The following is an 18,017-nucleotide window of genomic DNA, read 5'->3' as shown; positions in this document are numbered from 1 at the left end:
GGAATAAGAGAGTCTCCTAAATCGGGTCAGGAATGGTCATGCATAAACATGAGAAACCCTATTAACCTTTTAATCGTCACCCCACCCTATTGAGTTAAATCTACACTCTTGGAGCTTTCAAACAATATACAGTTTGTCATGGTTAGATAAGAATTCCTATGCAAACATTGAAGTAAATTGTAGACGTCCTGCTGGTGGGACAGTGACATTTAGCAGAAAATAAATGTTTTGAGGCACACTCTCTTCATAAATGAATCAATTACTTTCCCTACATAATTTATTTTATAAAACACTGTTGAAATGTATATTCTGGAGGCTTAGACCTTTCCAACGATATATAGTTTGTAGTGATAAAAATTTACACCAACAATATTAATGCAAACTTAGGTGTCCCGTATTCGGGACGGCGACGCTTAACAGTTTAAGCTTGCCATTTAACTTTTTACCTAGGTCAGTTGTTTGAAGACTTTGCCACACTTATGTCACATGCTGCTGTTTATTTCATGCAGATTTGTCTATGCAACACTTTATTATCAGGAATTGTACACAAAAAAAATTGTTATTTTCTATCCAGCGTTGGTTCAAAATGGGACAAACCCAGCTTGTTGGGTTGTAATTTAACCTATGCTGGGTTGTTTTTACCAAAAATGTTGTTTAACTCATTGCTGGGTCAAATAAATAAATTTTCTGGGTTATTTTAACCCAGCGGTTGGGTTTGTAGCTTTTAAAAATAAACCCAGCATTTTTTTGTGTGGCTATACATTTATTTTATTTTTTTTGGAATTTTAGTAATGTAATATTATCTGTAAATTCAAGGAAAGTATTACCATAGTTACATTTAACCATTCAAAGTTGTATGTATATAATATTATTATTCAGGCATATCACAAAAGCAGAATAAAAGCACTTTTCTCTGGCAGCATGACATACTGAGGTCAAATACCTATTAACCTTAAAAAAAGATATTGGAAAGTCACATTTTATGTGGAAGGCTAATAGTATACAAAGTAGTGGTGTGAAAAATTGTTGGGCCCCTCCAGACAACTTATGTTTTTGCATGTTTGTCACACTGTAATGTTTTTAATCAGAGATAACACAAGTAAACACAACATGCAGTTTTTAAACAAAGTTTTTATTTTTTTATGGGTTTTTATTAAGGTTTTTATTATAAAGGGAAAACAATATCCAAAAACACATGGCCCCGTGTGAAAAAGTTTTTGCCCCTAAACCTAATAACTAGTTGAGCCACCCTTAGCAGCAACAACTGCAATCAAGCGTTTGCGATAACTTGCAATGAGTTTGTTACAGTGCTGTGGAGGAATATTGGCCCACTAATCTTTGCAGATTTGTTGTAATTCAGCCACATTAGAGGGTTTTCGAGCATTAACTGCCTTTTTAAGGTCATGCCACAGCATCTCAATAGGATTCAGGTCAGGACTTTCACTGGGCCACTCCAAAGACTTCATTTTGTTTTTCTTCCGCCATGCAGAGATGACTTTCTGGTGTGTTTTGGATCATTGTCCCGCTGAAGAAACCAAGTTCGCTTCAGCTTAAGGTCACAAACAGATGGTCGGATATTGTCCTTCAGGATTTTTTTAGTAGACAGCAGAATTCATGGTTCCATTTATCAAAGTCTTTCAGGTCCTAAAGCAGCAAAACAGCCCCAAACCATTACACTACACTATAAAAACAAACGGTGCTATATAAAGCACCAAAAGTGGTTCTTTGCTTGTATAGAAGAACCGTTTTTAGTGCCATATAGCACCGGTGAAGCACCTGTGTAGAACCATATGGGGGGCATATAACACCACTATAGCACCACATATGGTTCTACATATCACTATATGGTTCTACACGGGTGCTTCACCGGTGCTATATGAGTGTACTACCACCATATTTTACTGTTGGTAATAATGTTCTTTTTCTGAAGTGCTGTGTTACTTTTACACCAGACGTAATGGGACACACTTTTTGGAAGGTTCTCCACTGTTCCATGTTTTCACCATTTGTGGATAATGGTTCTCTCACTGTGGTTCGTTGGAGTCCCAAAGCCTTAGAAACACTTTTTCACACAGGGCTATGCAGTTTTGGATTTTTTGTTTTCCCTTAATAACTAAAAAAAATCAATTAAAAACTGCATGTTGTGTTTACTTGTGTTATCTTTGACTAATATTTAAATTAGTTTGATGATCTGAAACATTAAAGTGTGAAAAACATGCAATAACATAAGACATCTGAGGGGGACAACACTTTTTCAAACCACTGTATATCATATATTTTTTTCTGTCTACTCATTTTTTTTTCATTTTGAAAGTATCAATTGTGTATTTTTAAGTATGCGATCAGGAGATCGTAGCAGTTACGAGTGATGCCCTTGTTACTGATAATCAAGCACTTTGCCTCCACTTACTAAAGCCATATCAAAGGGAGCCGTTTAAGGCTAACAGGCAGCCCAAGAGGGTGATAATGATAAAAATAGGCTCAACAGCCCATGATATTCTGTTAACATGTCTGTGCTTACGATTAAGTCACTTTCTGTTCAGAGTTTAAATACGTCTTTATATTTAGCGGACCCAGATCAGGTTGAGGACCATTCGGTCTTATTCAGAATAGCACTTTAAGAGCATCAGACAAGACGGACCTTGCGTTCATAAACTGTTTTTTTTTACAGCAAGTTGATGTCGAGTTTTTTGGATACCCTGTATACATGTGCTTCAGGTATACCAGGTAACAGCATTGTGATTGAATTATTGCTATTATTTGATAATAGCAATTGTAGTACTCTATGCAATGCCTTTAGCACTGTTGGCAAGAAGGTCCCCAATTTGAGCCTTTGCAGAGTCGGGTTGCCTTTTTGTGGAGTTTGCATCTTTTCACTGTGTTTGGTGTGGGTTTGCTTCGGGTACTCTGGTTTCCTCCCACAGAAACATGCAGGTTAGGTAAATTGGAGATGCCAAATTCTTCTTCTGCCCAACAACTTCTGTAGACTTACACGTATAGATTAACCGGTTTTTGCCATGAATATAGCCGAATTCTGACTTGCACATTATGATTGATTTTGGATGCTTGTGCTGTGTGTTTCTGAGAAAATCGAAAGGCTTGGCAAAAATTAAACTGCTATTTTAGTAGCCCCTCAGTGCTTGTCAAGATAATTATAAGCTTTGAAGCTGGATTGGGAACAAGGGGGATCAGCATGGTTGTAATAAGGAATGGTCGGGGGCATTTGAGCCCGGGTCAAGCCTTTGACTCTCTTGCCAGAAGCTAACACAAATGCACAGGTGTGTTCACCCTTTTCCTTTGCTGAAGTTCTTGGCTCATTCAGTGCTGTAATATAATTCAGCTGCCTGCTTTCACGGTCAAGTTGCCGTGGGCCAAATCCCCTTTTTTTCTAACTTTTGTCTGACAATGGCTACCGATAGGAATAGAAATGTGTTTATGGGTTTAGTTTTGTGGTCACATTCTTAAGCACTGGTGTTTATTTGTACCTTGACACAGAGTTTCTTTAGGAGAGCGATGTGGCATTGTGTTATTTAACGCACATTAGCGAACGTGTAGAGCTGCGAAACAGGTTTGTCATCTGTGGGCTGTTACAGAGTTTGGTCATCTTTAAATAATTTCGCTGGAGCCTGTAATCCTGCCTTCCCTTCCCTAACTTTGATTTGTGGGTTTCGGGTTGTGTTGCTTTATGAATGCAAGGAGCCCCTCGCTGAGTGTCATCAATAGGCACACCTGCAGCGCCACCCCAAACAACAACAGCAATAACCGAAACGGCAGTGTGACCTCACAGGTGCCCCTCCTTCCCATGAACTCCTAGATCATGTTACATTGACCATTATCTTTTTTTTTTTTGTTAAGAACAACATGAGACTCTATGGGTGGTCAGAGTTTGGTTAGTGTGAGTGAAAAGCTTGTTGGATTGGTGTAATAGTTTATGAATCCAAAAATAAATCTTGCTTGCACTGACTGACCAGAGCCTCTCAAACTCCAATAATACACCATAAGTGGTTTATGATACTTGTTGTTTTGTTTCATTTGTCTTCTGAAGCCATGCAATAGTTTTTTAGTCTTTATTCATGAATAAATCCCCTATAGAGGTGCCACTTTTGGTCATGTGACACCTAAGAATCAATGGCATTAAGCATCACTGCAATCAAACCTAACAAAGGATTTATTTCTATTATTTAAAATTAATAATTTTATGGTAAACTGTGTGTTTTCTAACACGCTACACCTTACCACTCCCATTTTACAGCTGCACCGCCACCTCTCTAGCTTTTGTGTGTGTGTTTGAATGCAGTGCTTTGTATAGACCTGCACTTTCTATAAGCTCCTTCTGGCTATAGTGTTGTGTTAGGTGATTGCCTCGCCATGTGCTTTCACCACTGTGGAGATCAGGAATACCACCCAATGTTAATTCGGCATGTTCTCGAGAGAGAGCGAGGGGAAGGCATGATTTTTCTTGTCATTGCAGTCAAGTTTCCTTTCCACCTTAAAGTAAATATTGTAACAATGCTTCATTTACCTTGTGCTAATAGCTTTGAACTGAAGTGAAGTGAACTGAAGTAGTAAAAATGTATGTAGTAGCTTATCCATAGTGATTTTTTTTACTAGTCTTTTACCTACAGTGGCTAGATCTTAGTCTACAACTTGGCTACTTTTTAGCTCACTTAAAAACCTTCAGCCTATATAGTTAGTTATAGTAGCCTACATATTTAGACATTTGGCACTGTTAAATCCAAAGCACCGTACAGTGCATTCAGTCTATAGATTTCTTTGGAGTGCATAAGCTTTATACATAAGCTCATAAGCAGTAGACTCTTAGATTAAATTATATTTATAGTTGTGCGTAGGTCCTACGGCGTAGCCGCGACAGTGTAGTTTCCGCGTCGGTTTTCATTTATACTTTTGCCTTGTCGTCCGTGTCGACGCGCAAACACACGCGCAGACCGCTGGTAGGCAGTATACCCATGCACGTAACCACAGTAGCAGCGCGACCGTCAATGAAGAAGCAGCTTGGCAAGTTAACCCACAAACGAAGAAGAAACAGCAACTTGCTGTGTATGATTTGAGAATACTAGCAGTGATGAAAGTTAATAAACAGGGACTAATGTTCCACTTTGAGTTAAATCACTCCTCAACTTGGTCCATCTTTGTTTTCTCCGTCGCAAACGGAAATACCTATGACGCAGTTTTTTTTACATGACGGGAGGGGTTATGGTGGACCAATCACAGCACTTGCGGTCCGCATCGAACTGACGCGCTGTAAAAAAAATTTGCGAAGTGCACATCAGGCTACGCAGAGCTAGGCACAGGCTATGGATAACCTACGGCGTAGAGCTTACGTACGACTATAAATCGGGCTTAAGGCGATAGTAATATATCTGTAATTTCCAAAATTGCATGGCTCTCCTGATTTTGATGTCCTCAGGGCAACCATATGTTGACTCTGGGACAGCATTTCAATTCATCCAGTCATCCAATCACAGTGTTTCCCACAGGATTTTTTGAGAAACTGTGGTGGTGATGATGTCACACGCTATTTAGCATATACGTGACGACATCACGTGTTTGCGTTTCATCAAGTTTTGGCACCTGAAATAAGTTTCACTTCTACTTTTTGGTCTGTCACAGTGTCACATTTATATTGCATTTTAACACAACTGAATGCTATTTTTACATATTATATATTCTGTTGTCAGACATAAAACGAGTAGACTATAAAGTACTAAACACGACCCAGTAACACCTCGTTTTTAATCCAACCAGCTGTTCCTTTAACTGCTACTGAAATCCTGATTTATAAACACGACATTGTCTGACAAAATCACCATATATTTATATGGTACGCACAAGTAAATCAATGTATGGGAAACACTGAATCAGATTTCAGAAATACATTTACACTTAATTTTAAGCTTACAAACAGGATTAGTTGTTTCTAGACCACTGGCCTCTTTTAACTACCGTTTTTCATCTATCATTTCCCTTTGATTTTAGGGTCTGGTTATGGTTGGGGTTTGGGGTGGGTTCGGTGCAGCACCGGATTTTTGAAAACCTGCGTGCATTGTACGAGTAGGTTGCACATGCGCGTACAGGAGAATGTAGTATTTAGCCCAGGGGATGCATTGCATTTTGTTGAACGTATGTGTACATGTACAAGTCATAAACTATACTTTGCAAGGTGGTGTGTTCCACCGTGCGTGTATATATGTATACACGACTATACAATGTAAACGTCATTAAAGTGTCATTTGCTATTATATAAAGATCTAATATTTATTGTGCTGACATTCCCAGCACAGGGTTAGGAGAACAGGGAGTAGCCTTGAATTAAGAAACACACCTTTAAGTATCCAACTGTAAGAATGATCTACCTGCCGTTACATGTCAACCTGCACGGTCTGACCCTATTTGTTATTAACAAGCAACCTTGCTGTAAAGGACTACAGCAAGTAGAGGACTTTAGTTGGTGTACAAGTGTTTCCTTAGACATCATCATCTCTTTTTCACCGGAGGTCCTAGGTTAACAGTGCTGAACCTTGAGGTGGTCACTGATCTGTCCAACACGGATGCATCCTTTCCTCTTATAGGACCCCAGTCGTTCGGTTGACATCTGAGCAAGTTGGCTAATCTTAGCTGTAATACACACTACGTGTTGCATTTGCGTTTTTACTTCGAGAACATCGTGCCTGGCCATGCAGTTGCCTATACGACTACATGTTGAAGAAGTTTAAAAATGACTGAGCAAGGTAGGTGCTTGTTGTGTTACATCAGGTTTTTGCATATTTGCAGCATAATATAAGGGATATGTCTAATTATTTGGAATCAGTTGTATTTCTTTGCTTAGAAATGTTATGACATGCTCAGAGAGAGTTGACTTTCACTTAGATGTAGTAATTTCTTCTGTACTGTTTTATGTCTTTGTTGTGATGGACAGATTATAATACTTTAAACAGTTGTTTAAAGCGTGTCTCATTGTTTTGAGACTAAATTGATTTGTTGGTGAGCTCTAATGTTTCATGTGGGCATTAACTTATAAATTGGCCTGTTTTCTTTCTCCTATTCAAATGAAAGACATATTTATACTTTACAAAAACACACACACACGCAGTGTCCTTTACAAAGATGTTGCACAACATTTTCACGTTTCGCCTGTGGACTTTGGCTGTGTTACGTGTGTTTTCAAACGTAAGGCATGCTGTTGTTGAAATCTTTGTGTTTCTGATGAAGTTTTTCTTTAAGAGTCAGAGGAAATTCCATAACACGTCCTGTGTTTTGTAATACTCAAAACTGGTCCAATCATTGTTTTTTTTTAAGTTTTTTTACTGGCTTTCCAAGTCTGGTTTCTTTGGAGCACATGATAGACCTCCCACTGAGTCTTCTTCCTGCTTTTTCACCATCAGGGATTTATGAGGCTCACCCGTGAATCTGCTGTACACATGCATGTCTCTTGCTCAGTCACCATTTGTAGCAGTTCTCACAATTTTTAAAATCTTACGTTCAAATAAGTATGAAAAAAAATTGATTCTGCTCTTTGAGAATCGATTTTGAATCGACCAAGTAAAAAAAAAACGATTAATCGAAAAATCTTAATTTTGCATCTGAGCTTCTCAAATCATCCATTCCTTGTTTTGGTATCAGTGAACAGCATATAGTTTGAGATGGTTACAGATGGTGAGAGCCCCACATTTCTAATCTTTATTTGGTCCTATTGCTTTTAAAGCTGTTCCAAGTTTAGATCTTCCCAGTCTCTGTGCTAATTTAAAATAAAGCACTGTTTCATTCCAGAGCACTTATATGGTGAGATGGTCTACTGTGTAGCTGTAAATCTAGCTTTCACTTGGCTTTTTTAATACACCCACCCCTTGTTTTCCCCTAGCTTTTAGTCTTAAAGGGACACTCCACGTTTTTGGAGAATATGCTCAATTTCCAGCTCCTCTAGAGTTAACCATCTCCGGGTCTGGCGATACCACTTTTAGCGTAGCTTAGCATAATCCATTGAATCTGATTAGACCATTAGCATCATGCTCAAATATAACCAAAGACTTTTAATATTTTTCATTTAAAAATTGACACTTCTGTAGTTACATCGTGTACTAAGGAACTATACTCTCATTCTGGCGTGATAATCAAGGACTTTACTGCTGTAACATGGCTGCAGCAGGCGTAGTGATATTACGCACGGCCCGAAATAGTGCCCTTGGTTACTTTCAATAGCAAGGGACTATTTTCAGGCACTGCATAATATTATTTTTAGCGTGATGCTAATGGTCTAATCAGATTCAATGGATTATGAACAGTTTCAACAACTGTAGGATTGTTCACATGGTTGTTTCTATATGCTCACCAAGGTTAGAGTTCTAATTATTGTTAAATATTAAATAACCTCAATGAAAGCTCATGTTGTGGTTAAACTGCTCACAAGGTCATGCATGTACAGTAAGCATGATGGGCAACACTAAGGTTTGTCTCATTTGTCCTATTTATCTGATTTGAATACAAACGCTGCAATGTGCTGTCTTCCATAAGAAAATATTTGTGAATCATGCATGCGTGTGGTGTCAAACATCTTGTGTACAGTATCAAATTTCATTAATGTGTTTATTTTATTTTTCTGATCAGTTTGCAGGCTGCATGGCAAGCTGATTTGATGCATGACATTTGCATGAGCGCATTCAGGCTGTCTGTTGGATTTCAAGAGTGCGGCTGCAGTCATGGCCCAAACCATGCACATTAACGGCAATGCCTCAGGTAACACCTCTCCCTTTTAATCATGCATGACTGTCAGTTTTGTTCACCGATTAATCACCGCTATTTAAGCCTAAAATTCATGGGTTCAGTTTTCGGCAAACACTTGCACATTTGAAACTTGTGGTATTTGTTATATAATTTGCAATGTTTCTCAACGTCCAATCAATCTTTTTATCCATATTTCATGTTTAGTTTAAATGAGAAGCAGGTGTGGTTGCCTAGTGTGGTGCCACAGGAATATAACGTGGAATAAAGTTTTGTTTTGTGCTACTTCTGCTTAGGGCAGTTTTAGATGCTTATTGACTAAGGCATGCAATCTAACAGCATGTGTTGTCAGTTTCCCCGCAAGTACATCTTAAATTCTTCAACTTGGGGCAAAAGTGTGATTTTTCGCAGCATGCTGTGAAATATTCCTTGTCAGCCTTGCGAGATGCTTAGCACAAAACCGCAGTTCAACACGTTCCATAACACATTCCTTCTGATAGTCTATGAGCAAAATGTAGTCTTGCATATTATACAGTTGACTTTATATTGACTAAAAAAGTGTAATAAATGGCTTTTAGTCTTACTTGAAGGTGTTTGTGCACTACCATATGTACCCAAATTGTGCATGTCATTTTCATTTTAAAATATATTTTTCAAAGCACCATGTTTTTGTTGTTTTGAAACCAACATTGTCAGCGGACATTAAAATATTTAAAGGACAAGTTCGGTATTTTACACTTAAAGGAATATTCCATTTTCCCAAAAGAAAAATCCAGACAACCCACCCACCACCACGTCATCCAAAATGTTGATGTCTTTCTTTGTTCAGTCGAGAAGAAATTATGTTTTTTGAGGAAAACATTGCAGGATTTTTCTCATTTTAATGGACTTTAATAGACACCAACAATTAACACTCAACACGTAACAGTTTTTTTCAACTGAGTTTCAAAGGACCTCAAACAATCCCAAACGAGGCACAAGGGTCCCATCCAGCAAAACGATTGTCATTTTTGACAAGAAAAATAACAAATATACACTTTTAAAGCACAACTTCTCGTCGAGATCCGGTCGTGATGCGCCAGATGACCCCACGCAATACGTCATGACGTCAAGAGGTCACAGAGGACGAACGCGAAACTCCGCCCCAGAGTTTACAAGTGTTGAGAAAGAGGACCGTTCCTTCGTTGTTGTATGTTAACTGATACTAATTTATGTCTTTGTGTCAGTTTATTGTTTACAATGGTCCGCAAATGTGCTTTTTATATATGTAACACGTGACCTCCCTACGTCACCACGCATTTACGCTAGGTCGCGCTGGACCGGACCTAGACGAGAAGCTGTGTTTAAAAGTGTATATTTGTTATTTTTCTTGTCAAAAATTACAATCGTTTTGCTAGATAAGACCCTTATGCCTCGTTTGGGATTGTTAATAGTTCTTTGAAACTCCGTTAAAAAAACTGTTACGTGTTGAGTTAAGTATTAATTGTTGGTGTCTATTAAAGTACATTAAAATGAGAAAAATCCTGCAATGTTTTCCTCAAAAAACAGAACTTCCTCTCGACCGAACAAAGAAAGACATCAACACCCTGGACGACATGGTGGTGAGCAAACCATCCGGATTTTTCTTTTAAGAAAATGGAATATTCCTTTAAAGCCCTGTTTTCAGATTGTTTATGATGAAATAGAACGGTTTTGACTGAAATTTGGACATATGATGCTGGCCTTAGATTTTTTGGGTGTTTCTTGTAACACCTTCCACCTCTATAATGGCTATATAGGTGCACAGGAACAATCCTTCCTAAAATGCATTAAACTTTTCATTTACAAAGACGTGAAACTCACCGAGTGGTCAGGAGTGTTCACTGATATGCTCACACAAAAATCACTGCAAAATAAACATTCCAACAGGTTTTATCGTAGTTTTGTCCAACTCCATTGACTTGTATTAGATGTGCTGTGAGGTACGGTATTACTCTGCGCTGGGAACTTTGTTTCTATTCTTGCAATTGGCAAAGGTGGATTATCGCCACCAACTGGGCTGGAGTGTCTATTATTCAAGCTCTCAACGGAAGAATATCTGGTGTGAGGCGTTTGGAAAAATAGGTCCACAAGTTTACAACAAATGCTAAAACACCTGTTGGAAATCATCTTTGCAGCGATTTTTGTATGAGCATATCAGTGAACACCCCTGACCACTCGGTGAGTTTCACGTCTTTGTAAACGTGAAACTCAGTTTAATGCATTTTAGGAAGGATTGTTCCAATGCACCTGTACACCCATTGCAGAGGTGGGAGGTGAAACAATGAACACCTGAAAATTCTCGGGGCAGCCGCATTTCGAAATTTCAGTCAAAACCGTTCTATTTCATCATAAACAATCTGAAAACAGGGCTTTAAGTGTAAAATTCCGAACTTGTCCTTTAAAGTATTGTATCTGTTCTGGATATTTTGGTGGTGCTGTTTCTACCATCACCTTTGATTTTTCACAATGAAATTCAGGTCAATAACAGTTTAAAGGAGGTTTCTTGTTGTCTTGGACTGTTTCCATGTTTGGCGGCACTACAGCAAGCTAAGGCCAAAGCGCTTGGTGTTGAAACAAGGCTGCCAAGCGGTGCCTTTCATGTAGTGTAGAGTTTTAGCTGATTAGCATGTCAGGGTTGCAGGACTAATGGACGCGCTAAAGTTTTGGGCACAGGCATTATGGGTCCTTGATTACTGTTGAGCTACAATGGAGGTCTCTGTCCAAACATCCTGTTACCTCATTAACCTTTAAACAGTTTTTTTACTGTTGTTATACGTCTGCCCGCTTTAGGCTCAAGCTTTCTGCCTGATCTAAATGATACAAACCTTTCAAAAAAAAAAAGGCTGTGCACTGTGCCCGTTTCTGTTTGAGTGCTTTAGATTTCGATTTAGACATGGATTTTATATTTATCTATTTCTATTTTTATTCTTTCATAGTGAATGTAATTTTATTGCATTCTGTGGGAAAAGTGTACAAAGCATATATTCTGCTGAGAGTGGTTAGGTAGGTGACAAAAAACATTTTAAAACTGTAAAAGCTGGTTTGGTGGTCTCTTACGGTATATTCACCTGGGGCAAAAGCATTAAAGGGGTCATAGCGTGACTTTTTCCATGTTTAAGTGCTATAATTGGGTGCCTAGTGCTTCTATTAACCTAGAAAATGTGATAAAGATCAACCCAGTAACTTAATTTGAGTAAGCCATTTTCTGCAAGCATGTGAAAAATTAGGTTGTTCATATTTCACCTGTTTTGTGAGGTAGGTAGCAAGGCGAATTACAATATTGCCGCCCCCTTTATCTGCACTGTCCAACCACAGCACTGCCATTTTGTGCAGAGAGAAAGAGAAAGAAAAAATACTTGACAGCACAATTGAGTGTCAATTACAACAAACTACCATCGTTGTGGTCAGTGTTTGCATTTCATCCGCTCATTTGCATTTTAAATGACACACCCAAAAACGGCTCACTTTTGCCCAGGCCTATTAAGTGGCAATTTAAACATTTTATAATTAATTATCTGTGGGGTATTTTGAGCTAAAACTTCACTTACGCACTCTGGGGACACCAAATATTTATTTTACACCTTAAAAATGTCATAATATGTCCCCTTTAAAGCTTCTAATTTACTTTTAATGGGTGACGTCATGTGTTGCCAAACTGAATTGTGGATCCGTCAAGTTGTGTCACTGCCAATGCTTGCGGCAGAAGTTGAACGTTTCTCAACTTTTCAAGCGCCAACGCGTCCGTCAGAATCAGATCGCATTATGCAAATAACCTAGTGTGAGCCAGACAATTACGTTTTTGCAAGACCGGAGCATGTGTTACGGCCACTGTGATTGGCTGTTGGCCACGCTTCAGACAAGCCTTCCGTCAAGCGTTAACGCTTTTACCCCATGTGAATGTACCGCACTCTCAGAAAAAAGGTACAATTTATGCTGTCACTGGGACAGTTTTAATAATGTCCTAATATGTATCATTTAGGTACAGCTATGTACCTTTGAGGTACCAAAGTGTATTTTTGGAAAGGTACCTTCCCGGTGACATCTTGAATTGTACCATTAACTCTGAGAGTGTAGGTTAGGCTGGTCTGTATTCTGCTTTAGGCGGGCTTTTGAGCACCTATTAGCTAGTCAGGTAAGAAGACTAGGTGGGCTTCAAACTGACTCGGTAGGGAATCTGTCTAAATCAGCTTAGCCAGGCTAAAAGACCAACATAAACCAGCTAGCCTTGAATCAAATCTTGAAGTGGTTAGCAGTGGCGGCTGGTGCTAAAAGAATTTGGGGGGGCGCAAACACACTCAAAATCAAACTTGTACTGTAGTAATGCAGTACTCTTAATAGCCATTTATCAGGTGATGAGCACACACACACACACACACACACACACAGAGAGAGAGAGAGAGAGAGGTTACGATAGACTTTTTCAATCTCCGTCATTTTTTTGATAAACAGCGTTGTAAAGAGTCATTCACAGTCAGTTATTATCTGTCATTTCATGTTTTATTTATTTTCATTTTCGTTCACATGTCCATTTCTAATCATAAACTTACACGAGCATACAAGTCAAATGTGTTCATTCATTTGTTTAGAGAACAGATAAACGGAGACCGTGTATCACTTTACCATCACATGAAGCAAATGAATTAATGTTTTTTCTCACAGTGACAGCGGAGGCAATAAAACACGGAGCTTTATGCTGAACAGACAAATATGAACAAATCAAATAACAAAATACTACTGCGATTAAAATATCAATAAACATGTAAAACTGAATTGAACTAAACTCATCTGAAACCATCTTGTGTAATAAACGCATTAAGGCAGATTAATGCAGACTTTTGTCATTACATTTTGTATCTTTACATTAGACAGGCGTCTTGTGGCAGCGCTCCTGTAGTGTTTTTACACTTTTTACTGACATACATAGACACTCGTTTGTGGTGCGCCCCAGACACACAAACATGACACACACACACACACACACACACACACACACACACACACACACACACACACACAACAAACTCAGTTTTGATTTTTAATTGTTTTAAATAAATTATAACATAAATAACAGTGAAATAGTACAACTAAATTATTTTATTTTGTATTAATTTGCACGATATATTTAACTTTTTGGTAACATGTTAAAGTAGATTTCCTCTCTGGCCAGCTTTAAGGGGGCGGCGCCTTAGCTTCCCCTAGTGACCAGCCGCCACTGGTGGTTAGTCTTCGCAATAAAAACTTGGTTACATCTTATTGATGTACATAATGATGAGGGAATGATGAATTATACCGACCAGTTGGTCTGTAATTATTATTTTAAATTTACCAAGTACAAATTTTCTCCTATAATTCATCTATTTCTGTACTATTAATTCGTAGCTTTATTCTGAGGAGTACTGTTGGTTTCATTAACACAAATGAATAACACTGAATCTATTTAACTCTGTTTTTTGCTTTTGGTCTGTCCATTCATCACTGGACTATTCTTAGACAGACTTCTGTATCAGGTCCAGCATTGTTGTTGCTCTTGTTTAACAAGCGTGTGTGTGTGTGTTTGTGAGTGTAGTCTTGAGATGACGTGGATCTCTGGGATAATTAAACTGGAAAGCTGACGTGGTTTCCATGGGCCGAGTCAGGAAATACCAGGCCAGGGTGAGAATAAGGGCCTCTGTATTCTCTTAACTGTGTGTGTGTGTGTGTGTGTGTGTGTGTGTGTGTGTGTGTGTGTGTGTGTGTGCGTGCGTGTGTGTGTTTGAGAGAAGACTCTGATATGCTTTGACCAATAGTGCTACCCTGCTACAGTACTGCTTGTCCAGCTCCTGTCCCAGTAAGTTACAAACTGTATTGTGTTCATTGTTTAAGGGATTTACAGTCGGCTGAATATTAGGAGGCTCTGTTGTACTTACTGAATTACTGATGTTCATGTCACTGAAAAGGATGCTCTGCAACCTGGATAAGATTGAATTTGTAAGCATGTTAAAGAAAACTGCATTTAAATTTTTGACAGATTATAAAGTAGCACACTTACGCTACTTTTGTGGTTAGTCATTTTTCCATTTAAGAGTCTAGTACAGGTATGTTTTGGAAGAGATGTACAAGCATACAGCACGCCCGCCTCCCTGTACTATTCTGTAGCACAATTGATGCTGTCACTTGCTGTATTTTAAACTTTTGCCACCGTTGTTAATGGTTTTGCACTGTTTAAAGCAAACTGGCAGTGAAAAGATTTTGAGGCCATTGATGTGAGTTTTTGCAGTATGAAAGGCTTTTTATTAGACATTAGCTATGTTTTCATCCAAACTTTCACATTAAACGTATGCCCATAATTGGAATATTGCATTAAACATTTGCAAATTTAGCATGTAGTGAGCTGAAGAGAGCAAAATCGTTACTTCTTGGGGCTAAATATCATTAAGAAAAGCGTAAAGCCACTGTATTTATTGCACTTTTCCATTGCATAGTAACCCACGGTTTGGTTTGGTTTGGGTCAGCTTACTTTTGGGGGCTTTTCCACTGGGTGCAGTACGTAGTACCGGATACTTTTTTTTAGTACCACCTCGGTTGCAGTTCCAAGTGACCTGAGCTAATACCAAAACATTCATTGTACAGCACTTTGGTCAATGCTCAGTTCTTTAAGTAGTGCTTTATAAAAAAATATATATCTATTTTTGTGTGTAATCACCTCAGAGCGTGCAGTTGGAGACAAAACAAGAAAGCAGTGTTAATTTCGTTGACGAAGACGATGGCGAAATATATTCGTCAACTAACCTTTTTTCACGGACGAAAACTAAATAAAAACTAAATAAAAGTCAGATATGATGACTAAGACTGTAACGAAATCTAACTGACACTTTAGTCAACAAATAGAAATAAGACGAAAATGTCAGGGAGGGACGAATGGAGAAGAGATCCAATCAGAGCTACTCATTTTGTGGGACAAGTTGGGAAGAAATCCAATCAGAGCGAATCTTTGTATCTGTGTGTGCATGTCATTTAGGGAGAATGCATATCTTTTTCAGGGACCATGTATATTTTTTAGGTAGAGCAGGCCTTATGCTTATTTTATGTGATATTATCTTTTGTGAAAAAGCCACGGTCAGTTTTTTTTTACATTTAAGAATAAAATAAAATACGTGTTTTCTATAACAACCATTAAATCTGTCTCTGTATTGCATATTCAAACCTTAATACCATTCCATAACAGACTAAAAAACTTAAGAGTTTTAGTCTTAGTCTAGTCTTATGATATTTTGTCGACTAAAACTAGACTAAGACTAAAAGATTTCAGATGACTATGTTATGTTCATTGGAACAAGTGTTTTCAGTTTCTTAATTGGGACTTTAATTTTGAAAATTACCTGACTAAGCAAGGGAGCAGCCATTTTAGTTTCAGTTTGCTCAACTCTCTCAGACAGTAAGCTCCATGTGACTGCTGCTTAAGTTTTCTTTAATGTTTATGCCTTCGAAAGCATTGTCAGTAAGTAATTTTTGTAAAATGTGTAAATTGAGGATATTTTCTTTATTTTCTATGCTATATTGGTAATAATTAAGTGTTGTTTTATACACCAATTGCTTAACTGGTAACGCTGCTCTGTTAGCCTGTATATTGTGTATATATTTTACATTCTGTTTACTAAAAGCACTTTATTTGTGTATTGTTTTTGATAGTTTCACTCTCCTTTGAAGCATATTGGAGTAAACATCAGGAGTTTATTTTGAAAACTACACCCTGACTCCAGTCTTTATTTAAAGGGAGTTTGGCTTGCTGCTAAATTGTGTTCACGCATATGGAAACACACAAGGAGAGCAGTACAGTGAAATGACATAAATTCAGCTGGCTGAATATCTTAGCAGAAGCATACAGCAGCAAGTAGCGAGCATCATGGCTGAAAAGTATCCAAAAGAGACCACACCAGAGAAGATACAAAGTAAAGGTAACAAAACATCTGACGCATCCTCTAAAAATTCCATAAGAACTTCAAGGTCCTCAAGATCTTCAGTTGGTGTTGCAGCAGCACGTGCTAGAGCTAAGGCAGAGGCTGCACGAGCACGTGTTACTTTTGCAGAGAGAGAAATTGCAATTAAGGTGGACACAGCCAGGCTACAGGCTAACTTGGAAGCCCTGCATCTGGAAAAAGAGGCTGCAGCTGCAAGTGCAGAAGCAGATATATTAGAAGCAGCAGCAGAGTATGAGGATGAGGAGCCATATGAAAGGAAAAGTCACTCTTCATCAGCACAAAGCACAGAAAAACGTGTTTGCGATTATGTCAGGGACCAAGCTACATATCTCAACGAGCAGGCCGACTTAGCTACAGATCGGCCTCATGATTGCAAATCTGAACCAGACCAAGTAACGGATCAGAACCAGTTTACCCCTCAAACTGAACCAAATATGGTGCATGTGAATGATAGCCAGTATGTCGTACTTGATGCATGTTCTTCATCTCTAAGGGCGCCAAAACTGCAAAAGGTAAAACTCCCGAGAAACATGAAAGAGGAGTCAATAGAAAAACCAGTCAGCAATAAATGGCAGCAACAGTGCAGTGGTGTATCAAGATATTTGCCACAACACTCAGAAACTTCAGACATGATAGACCTTGTGAAATTTCTTGCACGTCGTGAGCTAGTGAGCAGTGGTTTAACATGCTTTGATGATCGCCCTGAAAGTTACAGAGCCTGGAGGTCCTCTTTTATCAACACTATCAAAGACTTGGATCTTACAGCCAGCGAGGAGCTAGACTTGTTGTTAAAGTGGCTTGGTAAAGAATCTTCAGAATACGTGAGACGTCTCAGAGCAGTTCACATAGGAAACCCATTCACAGCCTTGAAAATGGTCTGGAACAGACTTGATGAATGTTACAGCTCACCTGAAGTAATCGAAAGTGCACTGTTTAAGAAGTTAGACAATTTTCCCAGGATTTCAGGTAAAGACAACCTCAAACTAAGAGAGCTCGGAGATCTTTTAATGGAGCTGCTCTCAGCCAAAGAAGACGGCTATCTACCAGGTTTAGCCTACTTAGACACTGCTCGAGGTATCAGACCTATTGTTGAAAAACTGCCATATTCCTTACAAGAGAAATGGATTTCTCAAGGCTCAAAGTACAAAGAAGAATTTGGTGTCACTTACCCTCCTTTCTCGTTCTTTACTCAGTTCATTTGCAATCTTGCTAAAACACGTAACGATCCAAGCTTTGCCTTTTCCAGTAGTTACCGCCCTCCGTATGAAGGACTCACTGTGAAACACACTAACTTCAAGACAC

At 38.6% G+C, this 18,017-nt stretch overlaps 1 protein-coding gene across 4 annotated transcripts in view; it reads left to right on the top strand.

The window, feature by feature from the left end:
- kank1a (KN motif and ankyrin repeat domains 1a) overlaps positions 1-18,017 on the top strand; it is a 76,671-nt gene that overhangs the window by 27,263 nt on the left and 31,391 nt on the right. For 2 of the 4 annotated variants that reach the window (XM_073860854.1, XM_073860851.1), the window contains exon 2: positions 8,623-8,751. In XM_073860854.1, the coding sequence (XP_073716955.1) occupies positions 8,715-8,751 (37 nt within the window). In that variant the 5' untranslated portion in view covers positions 8,623-8,714. Of the gene's footprint in view, positions 1-6,502; positions 6,750-8,622; positions 8,752-18,017 lie in introns of those variants that run through there. The other 2 variants (XM_073860852.1, XM_073860853.1) reach the window with 2 other exon arrangements.

Source organism: Misgurnus anguillicaudatus, chromosome 22, assembly GCF_027580225.2.
Source record: "Misgurnus anguillicaudatus chromosome 22, ASM2758022v2, whole genome shotgun sequence".
Taxonomy (NCBI): domain Eukaryota; kingdom Metazoa; phylum Chordata; class Actinopteri; order Cypriniformes; family Cobitidae; genus Misgurnus; species Misgurnus anguillicaudatus.
Note: the sequence above shows the minus strand (reverse complement) of the source record. Positions and strands in the feature narration are given on the sequence as shown.